The 22,892-nt window shown below is 44.1% G+C and overlaps 1 protein-coding gene across 11 annotated transcripts in view; it reads left to right on the top strand.

Annotated features, from left to right (window-relative positions):
• The window catches only part of CARMIL1 (capping protein regulator and myosin 1 linker 1), a 310,299-nt gene that overhangs the window by 210,824 nt on the left and 76,583 nt on the right, over window positions 1-22,892 (top strand). For 10 of the 11 annotated variants that reach the window (XM_045497187.1, XM_045497188.1, XM_045497184.1 and 7 more), the window contains 4 exons: window positions 321-414; window positions 6,383-6,481; window positions 14,710-14,838; window positions 15,522-15,653. In XM_045497187.1, the coding sequence (XP_045353143.1) occupies window positions 321-414; window positions 6,383-6,481; window positions 14,710-14,838; window positions 15,522-15,653 (454 nt within the window). The remainder of the gene's footprint in view (window positions 1-320; window positions 415-6,382; window positions 6,482-14,709; window positions 14,839-15,521; window positions 15,654-22,892) is intronic. The other variant, XM_045497185.1, reaches the window with a different exon arrangement.

The raw sequence follows: 22,892 nt of genomic DNA, 5'->3' as shown, positions 1-22,892 counted from the left end.
CACGTGGCACATTGCTGGCAGACTTATTTCCTGGCCTTCCTCTCGGTCCGTCTTTGCAGTGCCAGGCTGAAAATGAGGTTTTGAAACCAACAAAACCAGATGCCTGGCAGTCATGCGTTTTATAAAACGGTGCCAGCCGACGAGGTTGCCCGTGGGACCGCACACAGAAGCCTGACCTGTAATCAGGGGCCCTGAGATAGTCTGTGAGCTTAGAATTTTCTAAGACACTCTGGCAACTGTCTCTGGGTTTTCAAAAGGAGTGCTGAATTAAGGTGGCAGGACGTTATTTCTAAATAAACGTGACTTTCTCCTTTTTCTAGGAACTACACGTTGAGATTTATGCCAATTCCCATGTATGATGCGTCTCAAGCCCTAAAAACAAACCCTGAGAAAACAGAAGAGGCTCTGCAAAAGGTATTGGAGGTTTGATGGCTTAATTGTAATAAATTCGCATTTGAATGGTGTTGTTAGTAATAATTCTGAACATGTGAACGGTATTTTGTGTTTCACAAAGCTTTTTTCACATTAGCTTGTGTTCTTGCGACCGTAACCGGCATAATGCATGACTGAGGGAGGAATGACATAAGACGAAAATTGGTCATGAGATGTAAGTGGACTGACATTCCTACCGCATCAGCAGGCCGGAGCTTATGCACAGTGAACTTGTGCATCCTCAGAGAATGTGTGGAACTGAATGTCAGCTAATGCAACCTTTATCCTCAGCAGCTGGAACCTTCCCTCCTTATTAAGAACGTAGGCTACGAAGGAGATCTCTTTTTACCATCTTTGTTTATAGACGTCTCTGATTCCACACACATTCCCGGCTCCTTTCTGGCAACCCCGGAGGATGATGGGCATCTCCGCCTTCCAAGTCCAGCCGTCCCTGGTGCCCGTGACCCCGCCGTCTGCCTGCGTGGGGAACTTGCCCTGCGGGTCACTCTCTCGCTGTGCCGTATCCCCATCCTTCTCTTTCTGTGGTTAGGGTCACCTTTCTCGATGTTTAGATATGCTCCAGGATGTCCCATCTGTAGAAGCCTGTATTGTGGTGGTAGATGGGACTCTTTGAAATCTTTTTCCTCCCTCTTTGTCCTCATGGTGGGTGGGACCGTCCAGCCTCCCAAGCTTGACTTTTCTTTCCTGCGTCTGCCGTAAACACGCACGATCATCATATTGACAGATTCTGTAGCATCAGTCTCTTGATTAGCTCTGTTCCCCTCTCTTCCTGTTACGGATGCATGTGTTCAGGCCTCATCGTTTCTCAGCAGGATCGTTACCTCCTCTCTCGGTCGAGGAAAGCCACCTTACTCACGACACATGGGAACATACCAACGTCTCCAGCCCAGCCCTCCCCAGTGGCTTTTAGAATAAAGCCTGCTCTCCTTGAATTGGCATACAGTTCTGCCCGGGATCTGCCTCCTGTCCTCTGCCACCTTCATTTCTTACCAGCCCTGCCTCTTTGCTTTGCTGTGCTTCAGGGAACTTGTTAGAGGTACAGACTCGTGGGTCTCAGAAACGAGGGTGGGACTCACCAGCCTGCATTTTTACAAGCTCTCCTGGTGGCTGCAAATCTCAGAATCACTGCTCTGATCTCAATGATCTGCATGCTTCCCCACTGCTGTGTCTGTCGAGATTGAAGGCCGGTGTCCACTCATCGGGAGCACTTCTCAGAGCCTCTTCCTCCTCCGTGTGGGGGGTTTCTCAGAATTTCCCGTGCTTGTCTCTGTCCCTGGCCTTGTGCCGTCATGTAAGTTACCGGCCTCCGTGGTTTTTTTTTTCCTTCCCGGTGACCATGAACTCGTTGAAGGCAGAGCATATATATTTTTCATCTTTTTAGATTTTTCAGCAGCTAGCGCAGTGCCTGGCATGTGTGTTGGTTGCTCCTTAGACTCTGTTGAATAAAAGAGAATAAGGTAGGGGGTGGGAGCAAGGAAAACTGTGATGTGGCCACAGAAATCATCCAAGATTCGTGTTCAGAAGCTCTGACTCAATCAAATTCTTTTCAGTTTTGTGACTTCCTTAAGTTACTTAATGTTTCTGAACTTTGGTTTCTTCATCTGTATAAAACATACAGCTAGACAGGAACTATGTTTAGCTGACATTTAACATACAGTTCATGCTGCGTGTCTGACACTGTTATAAATGCTCTCCATAAATTAACACCGGTAAAGTATAAAATAAGTCCAGGAGATGGGTTTGCTATAGCCCCATTTTGCACGTAAGAAAACCGAAAGGCAGGATGACCAAATAATTTGCCTGTGGTGCCGACGGGGACCGAGCCAGGTAGCGTATGTGAAAAAGCACTTTATAAACCACAGGGCAACTTCAAAATGGTAGCTGTCTTTATATTTTCCCAGAAGATGTCGGCAGCTTGTAACAAAAGGCCCGTCCTGGAGACACCAGGTTTCAGGCCTGAGACCCGGCAGGCCGAGAGCTTGGCACTCTTCACGTGTGCCTTCACAACAAGAAGAAAAGCTGAGCAGACAGGAGATTGGGGACTCGTTCGATCCCTCAGAGAATCGAGGCTGCAAAGTGAACGGTCGCCCCGGAAGCCGGATGGATGGGAATACAGACGATGTCCGTGACTCCCAGCTGAGGGCAGCTCACCAGGGGCCGAAGGTAACAGAGCCAGGAACTCAGAGGAATGCTTAAACAGCAGCTGAGGGATTGCTGGAGGCCCAGTGTAGACCAGCTGAGAGGTTCACAACTCCTAGGGGCCCAGTCTTAGGCCCTGAACCTCTCACGGGCTTCACTGCTAGGAGCCCCACCAGGTTATCACAGGAGAGAAATCCCCTCCTGTTTCTGGCAGGGAGAAGGGGGCAGGTTAACCATTTTGAAATCCCCCCCCGTCTGTCACAAAGGCTTACGCTTACCTGCCCTAGTGGAAGACAGTTAGGTACGCCCAGCCCCTCTAGCCTTCCCGTTTCACATAAGGGAAGAAAAAAACATGGCCAAGAAACATTTTGGCAGGTCCCAGCCCAGGGACTCGGACCCACTAAAAGAAACCGTCAATTTAATCATAGGATTGCAGAATGATTCCCCTCCCTAGCGCCTTACCACCACATCAGGGATAGTGACAGAGTGGATTACAACTGAGCAAAACTGCGAGGCACTCTGTTTAAGAAGAGGTCTCTAGGGAAATCCCCAGGCAGCTAGGGAGATAAAAACAAGGACGTGGGAGGAAGTTAAAAGTCTCTTGCACATACAGCTACAGCAGACATTGAGCACAGCCCAGCTTCTAGCCAGATGAACATCAAATAGCACATTAAAAGTCTGATTGTCTCAGTGCCTATTACCACATACATCATATCCAGTTTTTGCCAAAAAGAAAATCACAAGACATGGTAAAAGGCAAGAAGACACACAGTATGATGAGGAGGCAAAGCAAACATCAGAACCAGTGTCAGTATACACAGATTTTGGAATTATCAGAGCATTGAAAATAACCGACTAGCATGTTGACGGCTGTAATGGAAAGAGTAGGCAGAGAGATAGAGACTGTAAGAAAAAAATGAAAAGGAAATAACTAGAGATCAAAAACCCTGTAACAGAAATGAAAAATGCCTTCTGCGAGCTCATTAGTGGACAGGACACAGCTAAGGAAAGAATCATGGAGCCTGAAGATATATAGAAACTTGGCCAAACTGAAAAGCAGAGAGAAAGAAGGAATGGGGGGGAACACCAGAACAGAATCTTCCTGCACTATGGGACAGTCACATCCGTAGAAGGAGACTGCCAGAGGAAGAAGAAGACAAGGGAACAGAAGAAATAATGGAAGTAATAATGGCCGAGAATTTTCCAACATCAGTGATCGGCACCAAACCACAGATCAAGGAATCTCAGAGAACACCAAGGAGGATAAATACCCAAAAAATCTACTTATGGGCGTGTCACGTTTAAACTGCAAAAAAACCAGAGACAAAGAGGCAATCTTGAAAGAAGCCAGATAGAGTAGAAAAACACCTTACGTATTGAGAAATAAGGATAAACGTTATATCAGACTTGGGTCAGACATCATGCAAACAAGAAGAAAGTGGACTTTGGGGCGCCTCGGTGGCTCAGACGGATGAGCATCCGGCTGTGGTTTGGGTAATGATCTCACAGTTCATGAATTCGAGCCTCACATCGGGCTCGCTGCTGTCAGTGCAGAGCCCCCTTCAGATCCTCTGTCTCCCCCTCCTGCCCCTCCCGCACTTGTGCACGCATGTTCTCTCTCTCAAAAATAAACACTAAAAAAAATAAAAAAATTGTGTGTTTTCTTAAAAGACAAATCGGTATTAATCATTTTTTTCTCCTATAATGCTTACTATACTCTTATATATTCAAGTTTTCATTTTAACAGAAGTCTGTCCCCCAGAAGAAATACGCTCTTTAATTTTACTTTGCTAAAGAACAATATTGTGATCCTGGAACTCAATCTTTCGAAGTTGGGTTTGGGTTTTTTGTTTTTTGTTTTTTGTTTTTTGTTTTACTGTAAGATTGCTACATTGAATACAGGTCTTTTTGCCTTTTGTGTCGCTGCTATTTTCAGCTGTTTTCAGCAGTGAGATGAGGCATCAGCAGGCTGTAGACGGTCTTCCGGGTCACTGCTGCCCAGGGGGACTGGCAAACACGATAATGACACTTTGGACCCTCCCCCTCCCCCGCCCCCCCCACTTGACCTCGGTCAGGCACTCTGTCCTCAGCCTCTGGGAGGCGGGTTCTCTGTCCTCGGTCTAGAACGTTGTCGCAGGGAAGGAAGGTTTGCCCTGCTAATCCAAGATGGCGAATACTCTCAGTGGCGATGTGTGTGCGGTTGATATTAAAGTGACTGAAACAGTGTTACTCTTCCTTCTCCTTGTACTGGCTTTTGGAAATGAGCTTTGAATATTATTTTTTCTAAAACAAAATTCCCTTCAAGCTTAGTCTGTGCAGCACCATTGGTGGCCCTAGGGAAGGCCCTGGAAACACATGGGGCAGCCTTGGGTGCACGGCTTGTGCGTGAGCTGAGCCTCCTAAATAAACAAGCTGTTCCCACAACCGGCCCCCGGCCAGCGCTTCACAAGGCCACGTGTAAAAGAACAAATAACAAAGCAAAAGCATCCAAAGCTGGGTGGCAACGTGTGTGCCTGTCATACTTCAGCCAAGAATCTTGTTTTCGAGCAGAAACATTTGCCATCGATGATAATGTCACCTTGGAAAGAGATGACTCTTTGGGAAGCAGCAAGAGAAAATTAATGTAATAAAATGTCATGGTCTTAATGTGTCACTTTAATGATGTTTCATTTCAGGGATCTTTTCGTTTTTATAATTCCTTCATTTATGTTTAGTAGAAAGGTACATTTTGTTCTGCTTTATGGTTTCCAGGGGTGATAGTAATTATAGTCTGTATTTTAATTGTCCCTAATTGGTATTAAGTAGTAGTCATTTAAGCATATGGAAAATTAAAATGAAAGTGTAATAATACCAAGAGCCTCACAGTTGTTACAAGTTCTTAACCAGAGAACTACAGTGACAAATTAAAAGCCAAATGGCTAAGTGTTGTTATTAAAAACACACGAAAACAACAACTGTGAAAAAAAACCCAGATGGTGCGGTTACCCATCTCCCATCATTCTTTACAGACATCTTCAGAGGTGTCCCTCAGTCCCTGTAGCTCTTGTTCAACTTTGCGTGTTGTTCTTAAACACTTCATTTCAGTCTAGTTATCGTTTGTATGTTTGAATTTTTAATAGGCGATTGTGTATAAAAACACAGCTGGTCAAGCGGCTTCAAGGGTTCTTCTTTTCTGTGGAAATTCATTTTCTTATTTTCTCAACTTGTGCTAAAATCAGTCTCTTTTTTGAGATAATATGAAAACCCCATGGACTGATGAAACCGGCGTATGTCTTTGAGTTGTGCCAGCCTGTATCCTTCAAACTTGTGCCTATTTTCTCCTTTTCTTCCTTGAAAATAGTTTTTCAGTGCTGGCGGGTTCTGCCACATAAAGGCTGAGAGGTTCTGTGGGTACCATCCCCACACCGTGGGGTTATTTCTGTGGCTTTGGAACTGTTGAGTGGTTAAAGACTCGTGAGGGAGAGACCGTGGCTGTGTGCGAGAAAGCAGGGAGTCACCGGATGGGGCCTTGAACCGTGTGAGCGCCAAAACCCTTGCCGATCTCTGTCGGCTGCCGAGTCACGTGAAGACACTCCCATTCGCTGCAAGTTACATTTCGAACTCAGACGCGGGGAATGCATCACAGTGACAGCCAGTTTCCCGTGTCCTGTGTTGTCTGGGGTCAAGGCACAGGCGGCATTGGGAATCCGTGCTTTGGTTTCAAGCTCCGCACCTGGGCTGTTTCGCTTGTAACTTCTCTGTCTGCTGAGTCCACACGTGTTCTTGAGAGGTGCGTGTGCTTGATTTTCAGATAGAAAACTATCTGCTCCGGAATCACGAGACCAGGAAATACCTTCAAGAGCAGGCCTACCGCCTGCAGCAGGGCATTGTCACCAGCACCACGCAGCAGGTAAGAGGACACCGGTTTCTCCTACTCGCCCGTGACAGACATTCAGCGGGGGGCACAGGATTTCTGTCGCTGGAGTCATCCCCAGTGGGACAATGAGAGCTGGTTTCTGAAAATGACAAGAAACTGAAGTGGAGTTTAGGGGAAGATACAGAGGGAGGAAAATGTAGGCTGATTCCAATGCTAGAAATGCACTTTTAATCGCTGATGATTTTGTGCCTTTTGTCAGTAAGGTGTATTTTGGATTTCCTCTTGGGATTCTGTCTCTCCCTCTCTCTCTGCCCCTTGCCCACTCGCCTGCTCTGTCTGTCTGTCTGTCTGTCTGTCTCTCTCTCTCTCAAAATAAATACATAAAAAAAAAAAAAAAAAAAAACAGGTGCCAGAGACACTCAAAAGGCTGTCTTACGAGGGAACTAGAACCATTTCTTAGTGTCCTTCCCAATTATTAGAAGCAAATGAGGTGATGTCATCAAAGTTCAGAGGGGGATTTATTTTGGACCATGAACTCTACACCCAGCCGTTCTGTCGAACAGCTTTGAGGACAGAATTAAAACGTATTTGGACATGGACTCAGAAATTTTATCCCCAGTATTCCCTATGCAAAAAAAAAAAAAAGTTCGTTGAGGAAATTCTCCAGCATAACAATAAAAATAAGAGTGCACAAGATGAGGTATAAGGAAGAAACTGCAGCAGAAATGAAATCCCTAAAAGTCACAAAAGCTGAGGGAAAGCTTTGAAAAATTGCCACTTTGGACAATCCACTTGGAGCTGCAGGGTTAAAAGATAGGATTACATTTCTTTCTCTTTGTATTCCATGATTCCATAATTCTGTAAGTGCATTTTAGCGGGTTCAAAATTTTAACATCAACCCAGACAAGAAAGGAAAGCCTAAGTATTGTTACATTAAGAAATGTGAATGCTGGGGGCGCCTGGGTGGCTCGGTTGGTTGAGCGTCCGACGTCAGCTCTAGTCATGATCTTGTGGTTTCTGGGTTCGAGCCCAGCGTCGGGGCTTGCACTCTGTGTCTCTCTCTCTCAAAAATAAATAGACATTACATTTTTTTTTAAAAAAGAAACGTGAATGTTGTAAATCTTAATGTAAAAGTACTGATACTAACTAAAATTGGGAATTGGAGAGAGAGAAAGTTGGGTTGGAATGTAGGTAGGCTGAAATTGTAGTTTTTATTTCATGGAATCAGCCTCTTTTCTATCATTCTTTGTGTTGTTGTTGTTTTTTAAATTGTTTTTGATGTCTGTTTTTGGGAGAGAGCGAGACAGAGCATGAGTTGGGGAGGGGCAGAGAGAGGGGGAGACACAGAATCTGAAGCAGGCTCCAGGCTCTGAGCTGTCAGCACAGAGCCCGACGTGGGTCTCAAACCCACAGACTGTGAGATCATGACCCAAACTGAAGTCGGACGCTTACCCGACCGAGCCACCCAGCTGCCCCATCTGTCCTTCTTAAATCAAGAATACAAATAGAGTTAACTCTATTGGAGTTTAAATAAAATAATTAGGAAAATACCAATGTAAGTCTACTATTTAAATTTAAAATGGAAGCCATCAGAAGAGTTGAAGAAGCAGCAGGTTTCCAAAAGTGTCTGGGCGGGTGAGAGGGGCTGACTGACAGGAAAGTTGGTTGTTTGAGACCATTTTTTAACGGTTTGCACTATTTTCTTACCTTGCGCAAATGTCATTTAAAAAAATTTTTTGAAGTTTATTTATTTTGAGAGAGACAGAGACAGTGCGAGTGGGGGGAGGGGCAGAGAGAGAGACAGAGGCACAGAATCCCCAGCAGGCTCTGTGACATCAGTGCAGAGCCCAGCACGGGGCTTGAACTCATGAACCTGTGAGATCATGACCTGAGCCGAAACCAAGAGTTGGATGGTTAACCAACAGAGTCACCCAGGCGCCCGTCTTTTTTTTTTTTTTTTTAATGTTTGTTTATTTTTAGAGAGAGACAGCAGCTGTCATTTTAATTTTTTGCTGTTGCTTTCTCTTAAAAGAGAATGAAAGCAAAGTCCATAATAAAAGCATCGTGTATAATATTCCAAGTAGGTGGAATTACAGGGAAGATTGCTTAGGTCTGCTTAGAGGTCTGTGAAAGCGTGTTCACCAGAATGTTCATGTGGTCTCAGGGAGTGTGATTAGGTGAGTTTCATTCTCTTACATCACAGTGTTCTTTGAAACCTTTACAGTAAACCTACATTCTTGGTATACGAAAAAAAAGAAAAATAGTGATTATGAATATTGGTGGAGTTTTGAGAAAGGAAACAATAATTTGCCTTTGCCCATGCCTTAAAAATCTAAGTTTTTTTTCCTGCAAGGGACTAATATTAGCTGAGTACTTTATGGTTTACCGTTCCTTCCTGGTTTTAGTGGTGAATATTAAAAGCGACGAGAGCACTAAAATCTTACGTTGAACCTTTGCCTTGGGTTCCTTTATGAGCTGTCTTAACGCAGGCTTTCCTTACTACAATATCCTTCCGACCTCCCCGTCATTCACAGGGGATTTTGCCCTTCCAAAAAAATGACTGCAGCAGCCTTTAATGCTGATTCTGAAAAGTAAGGTTCGTCTTCTCAACCTACAGGAAATTGTACACGGGAGGCGTCATGCAGATGTTTAATTCTGTGTGCGTGGCATCGGTCTGAATTACTTGAGTCATTATGCTGTAGGTATATCGCCACCTTTTCTCTCTGGGGATTTCTTAGGACATGACGATTAGCACATTTTGAGACGTGATCATCGTTTCGGTCACTTGAGGAGAGATTTACCTCCTTCCCGTTGAAACTTCTTCTCCAAGTTTCCAGAAGTCTGAATACAGAAAGAATAGACCCTCTGTGACGAATGTCCCTGCTGGCCGCGTGGCCGGTCATCATTCCCGGGTGACACGGAAGGGATTAAAATGTTGTCATGAAACCATGGCATCTCACAACTGCTCCGGTCTTTGTTTAGGAAAGACCCCTGCGACACCTCACCCCACCTCTGCTTGCAATCTCTTCTTTTCCTCCTCATAAACTCTCTTCATCAGGACTCAGCAGACCTTTTCTGTAAAAAAAAAAAAAAGAAATCAAATAGTTAATATTCTCGGCCTTGCAGCTTGGAAGGTCTCCCTGCATCTCCTCAACTCTGCTGTGGAGGAGCAGGACGACCGTGAATGCGGTGGCTCTTCCAATAAAACTTTATTTATAAAAACAGGCCCAGAATTACCGGTAGATTGCCAAAACTCAGCTCTTCTCACTCTTAAAGTTTTCTGACCGTTGGAAAAAAAGGGGGGAGGGCAGTTCTATCGCCTACAGCCATTTACTCAAAACAGCCTCTTCCGGCCTCTCCTGTACGGTTTTTATACTTCCTTTCTGGACTCCTTTCCTACTATGCCCCTTTGTAACCTTTGCACATGTGTCCCCATCTGTGTACTGAAATGACCCTCTCAGGGGTCTCGGTCACCGAGTCCCCGAGCTTTTTCTCCCTCTTCATCCGTTGACGAGAGGAGGCAGGATAGTGCAGACCACCCGGATTTAAGGACGGCGTCTGCTTTCCCTGTGGGTGTGAACTGATGTTAGGTACTTAAACCTGTTTCAGCCTTGCTTTCTTCGTCTGTGAAATGGGGAGACCATCCTGAAGGTGGTGAGAGTATTCACTGGGGTAAAGCTTGCGAAGTACTTGGCTCCCCGGCAGTGAACCGTTCACGTATTTTTTTTTTTTTAATTTTTTTTTTCAACATTTTTATTTATTTTTGGGACAGAGAGAGACAGAGCATGAACGGGGGAGGGGCAGAGAGAGAGGGAGACACAGAATCGGAAGCAGGCTCCAGGCTCTGAGCCATCAGCCCAGAGCCTGACGCGGGGCTCGAACTCACGGACCGCGAGATCGTGACCTGGCTGAAGTCGGACGCTTAACCGACTGCGCCACCCAGGCGCCCCGAACCATTCACGTATTTTGCTGCCGTTATTCTTATTGTCACAATGATCGTCGTCATTGTTGGCTGCCTCACCTTTCCTCAGACTCGCCGCCCGGTTCATTGACAGCGTGCTGTTTCGCGTATCTTTCTGCCTCTCTTGGTTCTTATCTGTCTCCTTTCATCTTCCAAATGCAGTCCTTCTGCGTTTTGTACTTAGTGCTTATTTCCTTTACCTCTTTCATCCGCTCTTACCGTTTTAATGCTCTCGTCTGCGGAGGACTCCTGGGTCGCTCCCTGTTTCTTTCCAGAACGTCGTATCTTTTCATCCACCTGAGTGGCATCTCTGAGATACAGGGTCACTGAGATGAAACTTGTCCCTTGGAACTCTTGATTTTATCATTTATCTTCGTGGCATCACCATTCACTGAGGATACCACCCTTGGGGTCATCTTGGCTGTCTCCTTTGACGAACCGACCCAGTGGTCGCTGTGCCCACGTGTCTGCCCAGCTGTTCTTTCCTTTCCAATTCCATTGGCAGCTCTTGGGTATTTTATCGGCTCACGCCTGCCTCTTCTTTTGCAAGTACTGTGAGAACTGGTGCGTCCGCCCTCTGCGGTCTACGGCCCGTGTCCTGTGCCTCAGGCAGGGAAGCTGAGTCCCGAAGAGTGTTACGGGTGAGGATTTTTGCACGTTCACAGTTGTGGGAGGAGGAGGGGACAGATGCCCCCTGCCTTGTACGCTGTGTTAGGTCTCCTTAGCCTGTGCCTGAGTCTCGCACTATCTTGCCTATCAACTTTCTAGTCTCATCTCCCCCAGTAAAGTGCCTCTGTTCCTAAGCAGGAAACAGGTGTCTGGATGTGCCGTTGCTTGTTTTGTCTTTTGCTTAAAATTCCTTTCTGCTTTCTCAGTCTGTGCACATCTTTCAGGACCCAGTTGAAAAGCCACCTTCAGGGGCGCCTGGGTGGCGCAGTCGGTTGAGCGTCCGACTTCAGCCAGGTCACGATCTCGCGGTCCGTGAGTTTGAGCCCCGCGTCAGGCTCTGGGCTGATGGCTCAGAGCCTGGAGCCTGTTTCTGATTCTGTGTCTCCCTCTCTCTCTGCCCCTCCCCCATTCATGCTCTGTCTCTCTCTGTCCCCCAAAAAATAAATAAACGTTGAAAAAAAAAATTAAAAAAAAAAAAAGAAAGAAAAGCCACCTTCAACCTCAACTAGATGCGATCCCTCCCTTGGTTCAAATCTTGCACAACTTTGTGTCCTTCCTCCGTTCACTGAATACGTATTTACAGTCTGTCACGTGGCAGGCACTACCGTAGGAAGTGAAACTTCTGGGCGTGAACAGAATGTGGGTGCCCTTGTACGTAGCCCTTTATGTCCTGTGTTCCTGTTACTTGTGAATATTTTTCCACTTCCAGACTTTTAAGCTGCTTGCTGGCAAAAGACGCATCTCATTCAGGACTGAATCTCTTTCTGTTTTAGGTGTTCAGTATATTTCTCTTAAATTGAATAAAGAAATTAACACGGAGGGGGGATAGAATTTTCTGCACATACAGTATTTGCTGGAACTGAGAACACTTGTAACAAGTGGAGAGCAGTCAAAGATAGCACTTATTACTAATAGTTCTAAGTCCTGAACTTGGGTTCTGCAGCCCAATATATCTGAAAAAGCCTGAATAGTTTCCAGAAATATGAGTTCATGGTATGATTCAGCTGCCAGAAGAGCCAAGGTGACCTGTGCTACATTAAAGAATACTTTCTATAGTAAGGAAGGAGGCCCCTCCTCCTGTGTTACAAGTTTATTCTGCTGAGCGTGTGTATCTCACGAGTGTGTAAATGGAAGCGAAAATTCAGACAAGGGACCGGGCATGGGCAGAGGGTTGGGGACTGTAAAACTGTCACCGTAGTAGAGTGGCAGGAGGAACCAGGAATGCGAAGCCTGAAGACGACCAGATTAGGGACGAAAAGATAGCTGTGTTGAAACATATGCACGACAGTCCCGTGGAAGAGAGCGTGTGATGATCGTTCAGGGTGTTCTCCAGGGCAAGGCACGGGGCGTGTAGGAAGGACACGGGAAGGCGGATTGGGACTCAAAATAAAGGAGACCGTGTCCACGAATGACAGAATCCACTTCCTGAGAAGGAAGTGAGCTTCTCAAATGGCGGTGGTCCACAGCTTTTCCCGGCTGCTTGAGAAGAGAGGAGCACCGGGGTGGTTAAGATGAGAGCCTCGGTGCCGCCATCCACTATGAGGCCTTTGATGGGCCAACCCAAGGGATGATCGTTGTTCAGCTTCTAGTCTCTATTCTTTTTCACATTTGTGTACCTTAGGCACTTGGATTTGAACTGGTAGTCAAAATCCTTGATTCTAAATTTGCTCTCCGTGTAATCATTCTGTGTCCTCTTCTGTAGGTTAACTTTTCTGGGCCTTGAGCTCTTTGGTTGTAAAGCATCTGGACGCGATCTACTGGGCTGTTTGTTCTAAACCTTAGCGCGGATGTGTTTAGAGGACTCTTTGAGACTTGTGAGGTTTTGTGTCTTATTTGAATGGAACTAAGTTTTCATGTTTCCTTTGGACGTAATTTTTAAAGTTCCACCTGAAGACCGTGGTGTGTTGGGTTCACTGGAAGCTTGTCTCCTTGGCGACTGCCTGATGGCATACCTTCCAGAAGTTTCTCTGGTCTCCTGATCAGTAAGGACGACCACCTTTGTAGTGCCTCATCCACATGCCTCTTGAATTAGTCTTGGGTGGCCTCAGACATATATCACTTCCGTTTTTAGTATGTGGTTTGTCTTGTGAAATTAAGTATTCCTTCTCGGGAAGGTATGAATTATAGATGACCTTCTTTGCCTCGGGAAGCACAGATCAATACAACAGTTGGAAGAGTTAGAATTTACATCAATTAAGAAGATTTTGAAAAATATATAGTTAGTTCTCTGCAGGGCATCGTGAAAATGCAGAAAGTGAAGATATCGCTGCCTGCAGCTTAGATTTTAGTTAGAAGCATTATTCATAGAACCGCTTTTTCCTGTGGGGAGTTCCAGATACCTCCCTTCTGTGACCTCGGTACGTTGTATAGTAATGGGAGCTCTTCTTAATGTACATTAATGTTGACATTAGTGACCCTTTGTCAAGGGAGTAGCTGCTTTGAGTGGTGTTATTTTACTGGTTGTCTTCATAATACACCAGAAAGGAAGATGGGGTAGATGTCACGAAGCTGACTTTCTAGAAGAGGAAGGCGGGCGAGATGTAATCAGACCTTAAGTCTTCTGAGCAGTGCAGTGAAGTTTTTATTATGGCAGAATTTATGGGGGAAGGAGAGCCGACGTTGCCTTCCTATAGTTGTTACAGGAGATCATCGAAAATAGAGCAAGCAGGAATTTAAATAAAAATAATGCTAGATTGTCACCTCTGCCAAATGAATTACCAGATGGGATGAGACTCTGGATATGCTAGGTCTCTGGGAGAATTCATTCTTTTGTAAGGACACGAAATAGCCTGCAGTTCTGATCAAAATGCTGAAGGAACTTTGCAGACCACGCTGTTTATCTCTTTCTTTAGAATTCTTAGCTCTCTTCATACTTCCTCTATAAATACAAATACGAACGGACATAACCTTACCCTTCTGTAGTATTTTTTGTCCGCACTAGTGATCTATCACCTCCCTTTGGGTTTCACGTTGAAGTCCGTGGAGTAACTGAAAATAGCTCAGATGCAGTTAACCTGGGAGAGAGGCTTCAATGGAATAGAAACTAAACATTATTAACTTCATCGTCGCCTATGTTAATATAATAAACCCTCAACTTGGCTTTTTCGGGGGAGGGGTGACTTTTAATTTATATGGAAAAGTACCTGATAGAATTGAATTAGCTTTAAAAACGTTCATTTCCAGCGATGTTGTGATTCTGTAACATGGAGACCAGCTGGCCCTGGCCACCGTTTTGCAGTCATTTCAACCGTCTCCAAATTGCACACTCTGTTTCTCTGTTTCCTAAGTACCTAGCACTATGTCTGACACAGAGGGTGCTTAATAAAAGTTAATGAAGGAGAGTTACTGCCTAGCTAAATGTCACCGAGTACCCATGACATTCTGAATCATCCAGAAGGATGCACTTTTGTTCTACATGTTGCATTTCCTAAGGCAGGAAAAGGGACTCCAGTCCCTGAGATGTTGTACCGGCGTTAACGTTGCCAAAGGCTCCTTATGTGAACAGATAAATGAATAAGTGGCTGGAGGCTGCCTCCTCGAATGTTCCGCTCATTCGTTCTGTGTTTCCTTCCATCGTAACACCGGCTGTGCTGACTTGGGTGCCGGCTGCCCTTTTGACCGCATGGAGCAGATGATTGACAGAATATGTGTGAAAGTACAGGACCATCTCAACTCGTTACGAAACTGCGCGGGAGACGCCGTCCAGGAAGATTTAAAATCAGCAGAAAGGCTCATGCGTGATGCCAAGAATTCTAAAACGGTGAGTAGCACGTCAGGCTACGTGAGGAACTTGTGTAATAAAAAGGTTTGTTTTAATTTTAATTTTAGAAACCAGTTCCACCTTTTGTTAATCTTTCTACCTGATGTCGAGGCTGTTAACAAGGGGCAGAGTGAACGGAGTTCAGCTTTGCTTCCTCTCTGTGATTCACCCGAATCACCGGCCTTCGACACACAGAATAAAAAGTTGAGTAGGATAAAAAGTGCAATCGAGCCCTGAATAAATGGGAGGTAGGGTTGTCGTTTAAATGAGGAACAACTCCTTCTTCAGTCATTCTGCTTCCAAGCTGATCGCGTGAAACTCCCCTCTGGCACCATAAAGAAAGTTTCTTTCAAAGTAGAATTTGGTTCCCCAAGTGTGACTTGACTAATGGGGTCAGAAAACCTGGGGCCCTGTCCTGGCTCTGCTCTTGGACTCACACGGTCACGGAGTGTTAGGAGTAGGAAGTCCTTGGGCATTCGTACCCCAGATGAGGACATCAAGGGGCACAGAGCTAACGTACTGTTATGGTCTCAAAGCTGGACCCCTGTTTCTAAATCTGTAGTAAAGAGCCTTTGATCAAGAATACATAATCTCTAATAATATTTCTTCATCCTTTTTACTAACTCTGCAATGACTTTGGTGCTTATTTAATTACAGAGAGGTGATTTGTATTTTTATTACAGTTGTTACCAAACTTATACCATGTTGGTGGTGCATCTTGGGCGGGGGCCAGTGGCTCGTTATCCGGTCCAATTCAAGAGACCCTGGAATCAATGGCTGGAGAAGTCACGAGAGTCGTAGATGAACAACTAAAGGTTTGTGGTTTCTGTTATTTTGGAAAATGAAATCGTTGTGCCCTCGCTATGTATTTCATGCCATAGCTACTGACGTTTTCTAGATCTGTGTGTCCGCGTGTGTGCGCGTGCACCTGCCCACACGTGCACGTGGTAGAGAGTGAATGCCATGCTTTTCTAGCTTCGTTTCTAAGTTTTGGAATAACTTCTTACATCATGAGATCAAGGGAAACCTAGAGAATGCCGTTTTATTTTTGGTGGTAAACCTCTAAATGTACTTTACCATCACCACTGATAAGGGAACGATGGATTTCTACGTACGAGGCAGAAAGAGAAGACTGCTTTGGGGAAAAAATAACTTGTGTGACTACATTTGATTTAGAGAACAGGAAGGAGGATGGGAGCTCTGTTTACAGTGCCTACGTGCTGCTGCTTTGGAGACTCCCGCTAGGCGAGGAGGTAACAGTCCTTATAAGAAGCTGGTTAGAAGACAAAGATAGGGATTTAGATGAAGTCACAAGGCACCCAAAGTGGCAGAGACTTGTCCCCAGGCTCCCCAGCTGAAAAAAGCCTCTGAAATGTAAGGGAGTAGAGTAACCAAAGACTAGATTTTTCTTTTTTCTTTTTACAGTTTTTTTTAGTGTTTTGTTTTTTTTTTAATTTTTGAGAGAGAGAGAAAGAGAGAGAGAGAGATAGCACGAGCAGGGGAGGGGCAGAGAGAGAGGGAGACACAGAATCCGAAGCAGGCTCCAGGCTCCAAGCCGTCAGCACAGAGCCCGACGCGGGGCTCAAACTCACAAACTGTGAGATCATGACCTGAGCCGAAGTCGGACACCTAACCGACTGAGTCACCCAGGTGCCCCAAGACTAGATTTTTCTTAAGGTAGCTTCAAAAAACAGCTACACAGAGAAATGTTACCTTCCAACAGTTTTCATCATTTCTAATCTGCCTGCTCAAGGATGCCTTAAAAAACCGTGTCTGCATTTCTATAATTATTTGGTTTCTTCTGAGAACAAAATTGCTATGGTTCATAGGGATTTGATGTGGGACTCAGTAATAATTTCACAACAGGCTAATTACTATGCTTGTAAATTAACTTAATGAGGAAGAAAATGTGGATTATTTAGGAGTTTAAGCCTCTGTTGTCTCCCTGTGCGTATGACGTAGAGAGGCTCTTGTTTGTGTATTGTCTTTATTTAATTTTTTTAACGTGGTTATTTTGAATCCATTCTGAATAGAGACAAAGGGGCGGAAAAAGGACCTCTAGCTGGTTGGTAGAGTCCTGCCAGATCATTTGTTAGCTAACGTTTTGTCCTCCACGAAGGATAAGATATGTAAGGATGCTATCTTTGTTGTTTATTTATTTCTTACTTACGAAAGGAAACTCAGTCTGTGAAACGTTGAAACAGTACTAATAAGTGTAAAAGAAATGAGAGTAAAAACCACTTGAGATCCCAGAGTGGCGTCCTTCTTCACGTTTTAGTGAATTTTCCAAACACTCCGTGTCTATACGCACAATTTTACATCTACATGATTATGCCAGAATACTTTTTGTATTCGGTACAAGGTCATGAATACAATTCAAGGAAAGTGAATGATCACCATCATTTTAATGGCGACACAGTATCTCATGACATGGATGTACCAGTCTGTCCCCCTGTCTGTCCTTCACTTTCACACCAAAAGCTTCACTCCTGACACTTCTGGTCACCAGATGTGTGGGAATTTCCCCCCACCAAGCAATTCTCTGTGACACCAACTGAGTGCCCTACAACTTAACTCAGTTCTGACTCTGTCTCCCCAGAGAAGGTTCAGACCCCACAGGTTAGGAGTTCAGTCTCACAAGACTGTTCCTCACCCCTAATTCAGATGCCAACAGGAAGTCTAGGTTGTCACCTGTGCTTCTGACCGATTGGCTACAATTAAATCAGAGGTTCCCCCATCACCCCCCTCAGGTGGGGTTAATTTGCTAGAGCGACTCATAGAAGTCAAGGAGACATGTCTACCAGTCTATTCAAGGATGTGATGAATGGTACAGATGAATACTTAACCGACTGAGCCATCCAGGTGCCCTGTACTTTTTGGATTTTTTATGCTCCCTTTTCAAGAGAAGGCGTAGCAGGGCTGAAAACTCCTCCCTCCTAATCGTGGTTCGGTCTTTTCCAATGACTAGCCCTCATCCGGAACCATTCAGAAGCCCGCTCAGCGTCACCCCATTCGAACAAAAGACGCTCCTCGTATCCAGGAAATTACAAGGGTTTTTGGAGCTCTGTGCCAGGAACTGGGGCCAGAGACCAGTATGTATTTTCTGTTATCTCGCAGCCAGCCTGTTTATTGTCTAATTTCTGATTAGTCCAGTTAGGGTCAATGCCGATAGCTGACCCACTCCTAGGTCCAGTGGTCTTTTGTACCTTGATGTGCAACTGCTTGCGTTTGCTGCACCCTCTTTCAGTATTTGTGTGGTAATCTTTTAATATTCGTCAATATAAAGGGTTAGAAAAAGTTCATTTTGTCCTTTGGATTTTTTTTAAATGTTTATTTAATCTGAGGGAGAACGATCAGGGGAGGGGCAGAGAGAGAAAGGGAGTGAGAGAATCCCAAGCAGGCCCTGTGCCATCAGCAGAGAGCCCGATGTGGGGCTCGAACTCACGAACCGTGAGATCGTGACCTGAGCCGAGATCAAGAGTCGACGCTTGGCCGACTGAGCCGCCCAGGCACCCCTGTCCCTTGGATTCTTTTTAGTAGGCAGTGTAAGTCAAATAATTTTATTAGCCATTTGTGTTTCTTTTATACATTGCATATTTGTATCTACTAATTTTTCCCTTTAATGTATGTGCGAGAACTCCTTACGTGCCAAAAATTGGCTGGCATCTAAATCCACGTCAGGCACGGCAACAGGACCTTCCTTGTCGAACAGCTGCTGACTGTGTTTGTCTCAACTGGTGGAAACCACAAGCCGTCTGCCTTCCCTCTGTCCCATTTCCTTCTCTGTGCACTGAGCGGTTGCCATGGACTCACCTCTCATTCTTGGGACGGAGTAGAAGGCAGAGGTCTGAAGTAGAAAGCTTTTGAATTTTTAAAAGCCTGAAAAAATGGCAATATATTTAGGACCCAAACTATTTTTTGGTAAATAGACGTTTCCCGCATCTTCTGAGCTGGCCAGTCCCACTGGGGGCCTCCATCACGGGTTTCTTATTTGCGTGTGCCAGAGAATGCCTTTCTCTGCTCTCGGGTCCCCGAGGTCCCAGCTCCTCAGTGGCCCGTGTTTTATATTCCCCAGTTGCTTGTTTTCTTCACTCTTCGGTCCCCTTGCAAGTTCCTTTCCCTTTGGGAACGTCTGGCATGAATCAGAGCAAATCTCCAATCGCGACCTCTTACTTAAAAGTTGCTCATGAGTTTCCTTTTAACTGTGTGCAGTAGACTGCTTTCAATAGACTGCAGGCAGTTTACTTCCTCTCTGTTTCCTTCTAGTTTACTGACAAATGGACATCGTTTCACTATTTTAAAAAAAATCCCCATTTGTCTATTTATACAGCCTTTCAGTGTCTTGATTTTCTTAAAATTATGTCGGAAAAATGTGTCTTATTAGAATCCATATTAACTCTTTTACTAAACTACAGTGGTCCTTCTTTATTTCACTACTAATATCAACTTTGTTTTCAAAAGAGGTCCTTTCTCTATCTGCCAAACTCTTCCAAATTCATGTGTTGCACTGGCAAAAGCTAATACGGATGGGATGGTTTTGTAGAATTAAGTTTTTATTGCAGTGAATTTTCAAATAATGGGACAAGTAGGGCTGGGGTTGTGCCCCGGGCTTGCTCCTAGCTCCGTGCTCTAGGCAGGTCAGCGGTGTCCCTGTGTCTAAGCATTGTCCTACACCAGGGCCAACGGTAGACATTTTGAACATTGGGTAAGAATAAGTTCCACTAGCTCTCCGAGCCATGTTTCAAAAAATATCCTTTCAGAAAAGCAAAAGAAATGTCCAGGTGGGCCGCCTTCTTCGCAGACTTCCTGGAAGAGAAGAGAGCCATTAAGTTTGGAGAAATCCCTTTGAAACGAGGTGCTATTTTCTCTGGACTGGGCTGTTTTAGGTATTTTAAAAGGACAACTCCCCTCCTGTTTTCCCTTTTTTTGATCCTAACATTGATTCCCAGAGTAAGAGCAGTAATAGTGGATGAATAAACGGGATTTGAATGTTTTAACATAAAAGAAACCTTCATTTTTCCCTTCTGGTCTTAAATTTCAGAGTGCTTGTTTTGGCTTTGGAAATTCTTATTCACTCCCAGTGTAACCTGTGAAATACATCACTGGTAAATTTCAGATTTATGAAGGAAATGAGGCCTGAGGGGTGTCGATGGCCTCTTCGCAGGTATTAACTCAGTTTGGCTAAAAGAGTTCTCTGAGTTTTCTCATTTCCCTATGCTTATTTTCTAAAGCAAAAGAAAGATTTCAGGGCCCTTTAGTGCGGACGCTGTGTTGGCTGGTAGTGAATTACAGCAAGTCTTCGGCCCACTGCAAGAATATGGGAGTGTAGCCGCCATGGTAAGGCTATTCACCCAATTTATTTTACAAATACTGTGCAGGATTTCAGAGTAGTGTTAGTTGTTTTTCTAGTTAAGAAATAAGAGACCCTCATAACTGTCATTGGGGAGATACATGCAAAGTGAAATCTGATTATCACATTTCAAATACAGGGCCACTTACCGCAAATTGTCTGAAGGTAGCGTAACATGGTCCAACAAAATGGAGACTGTAAGGAGTGAGGAAGTTTATATCTAATTTATATCTCCAGAAGGGAAGAGAGAACAGTAAAAGGAACAACTGAAGAGGTGGTAGCTGAGAATTTCAGGGATTGTTGAAAAACCAGAGTCTTTCAGTTCAGGGAGTCCAGCGATAACCCATGTCAGATAAGAGCAAATCCGCGTCTACAATCACATAACGAAAAGTGAAAAACATTGAGAGCAAAGAAAAGATATTGCAAGGAGCCACAGGGAGGGCAAAGCCATCTTCGCTTTAAAAAGACCAGTATTAGGACTGATAAGACAGCTCTCAAATCAGTAGTCAGTGGAAGCCAAAGATGATGAAAGAATATCTTCATGCTCCCGAGAGAACATACAGAACACATAGTGTAAACCAAGACTCCTATATCCAACACACCTAATTTTTAAGAATAAGGATGAAATGAAAGCATTTGCATCGAAACAAAAACTGCAATAGCTTACTGTAACTAGACTACACTAAATAAACATCTAAAGAATATACTTTGGGGCAAAGGAGAAATTGCCAAAGAGAGAGGGTCTGAGATGCAAGGAAGAATAAGGGAAAATACCAAATGTGGGTAAAGACAAACATTGACTATAAACAACAGTGTATAGTTTATCGTATAATACCTAGTCTGTGCTGTGAAATTAGGAGTACATATAGATAAAATATTGGAAGCCAGTATTTAAGTCAATAGGGAATGAGGAAGAGCAATCTAACATCCTAGTTTTATTCGGGAAAAGGTTTAGGACATCAGTGTTAGACCTACATTCTCCAGTGTATTATCTGTTACCCACATGTGGGCATTTAAACTTAATTTAACATTAACTTTTAAAAACTTAGAATTCAGTTTCTCAGTTGCACTTGCCATGTTTGAAATGCTCCATAGCCATGCGTGACTGGTGGCTCCCTTATTGGACGGCACTGATCATCTCCGGAAGGTCCATTGGTCAGTGCTGCTTCAGACAGGAAGTAAAATATCCATGTTACGATTTCTCATATAACAACTGAAGCCGAGACACTAAACCAGGGGTTTCACTGCCTGCCTCGAAGGTCATTAGGAAGTGTTTGAGATTATTTGGGGTTCTCACAGCCACTGGCTTAGCCAGGTGACAATGAACCTAACCATTCTGCGGTACAAGGTTCAGCTCCACACCAGGGGAATGCTCCCACCCAAACCTAGTGATACAATAGAAGAGGCCTCCCTGGAAATAAAACAGGTCATTGGATGATCCAGTTTACCAGAAACACATAATTTCAAATGTGTATGCATCTAGTCCTAGGGCTTCGTGTATATAAGAACAAGTGGACACAATTACGAAAAGAAATCAACAAATTCATTGCGGTCGAAAACTCTGAATACGACTACCGGTAATTGATCAAGTAATTTTAAAAAGTAATAATAGAGAATATTGGATGACACGGACAAATGGAAAGATATCCCATGCTCATGGATTGGAAGAATCAATATTGTTAACATGTCCATACTACCCAAAGCAACTTACAAATTTAATGCAGTCCCCACAAAAATGCCAACTATATTTTTCACAGAGCTAGACCAAAAAATACTAAAATTTGTATGGAACCTCAAAAGACCCCAGATAGCCAAAGCAGCCTTCAGAAAGAAGAACAAAGCCATGGGTATTACAATTCCCGATTTCAAGATATATTACAAATTTGTAGTGATTAAAACAGTATGGTACCGACCCAAAATAAACACACAGATCAGTGGAACCGGATAGAGAGCTCAGAAGTGAACCCAAGCTTGTATGGTCAATTAATCTACAACAGTGGAGGCAAGAATATACAACAGGGAAGCAGTCTCTTCCACAAATAGTGCTGAGAAAACTGGAGAGCTTCATGCAGAAGAATGAAACTGGACCATTTGATTACACCATAAAAAATCAACTGAAAATGTGATTAAAGACCTAAATGTGAGACCTGAAACCATAAAACTCTTACAAGGAAGCATAGGCAGTAATTTCTTTGATCAGCCAAAGAAACATTTTTCTAAATAGGTTTCCTCAGGCAAGAAAAACAAAACCAAAATTAAATTCTGGGGTTTACACCAAAATAAAAAGCTTTTGCACAGCAAAGGAAACCACCAACAAAACAAAAAGGCAGTTTGCTGAATAAGAAAAGATATTTTTAAATGATATAGCTGATAAGGGGTTAGTATTCAAAATATGTAAGGAACTTGTCTACAAGTCAATACCAATACCAAAAAACCCCCCAAATAATCCAATTAAAATAGGCAAAGGACCTGAATAGACATTTTTTCAAAGAAGACAAATGGCCAACAGACACATGAAAAGATGTTCAACATCACTAATCATCAGGGAAATGCAAATCAAACCTACAAGGAGATATCCTGACACAGTGGCTAAAATCAAGAAGACCAGAAGTATGTATTGGTGAGGATGTGGAGAATGCAAACTGGTACAGCCACTGTGGAAAACAGTATGAAGGCTCCTCAAAAATGAAAAATGGGATTACCA

This window comes from Leopardus geoffroyi, chromosome B2, assembly GCF_018350155.1.
Source record: "Leopardus geoffroyi isolate Oge1 chromosome B2, O.geoffroyi_Oge1_pat1.0, whole genome shotgun sequence".
NCBI classification, from domain to species: domain Eukaryota; kingdom Metazoa; phylum Chordata; class Mammalia; order Carnivora; family Felidae; genus Leopardus; species Leopardus geoffroyi.
This window is presented reverse-complemented; position numbering and strand designations above follow the sequence as displayed.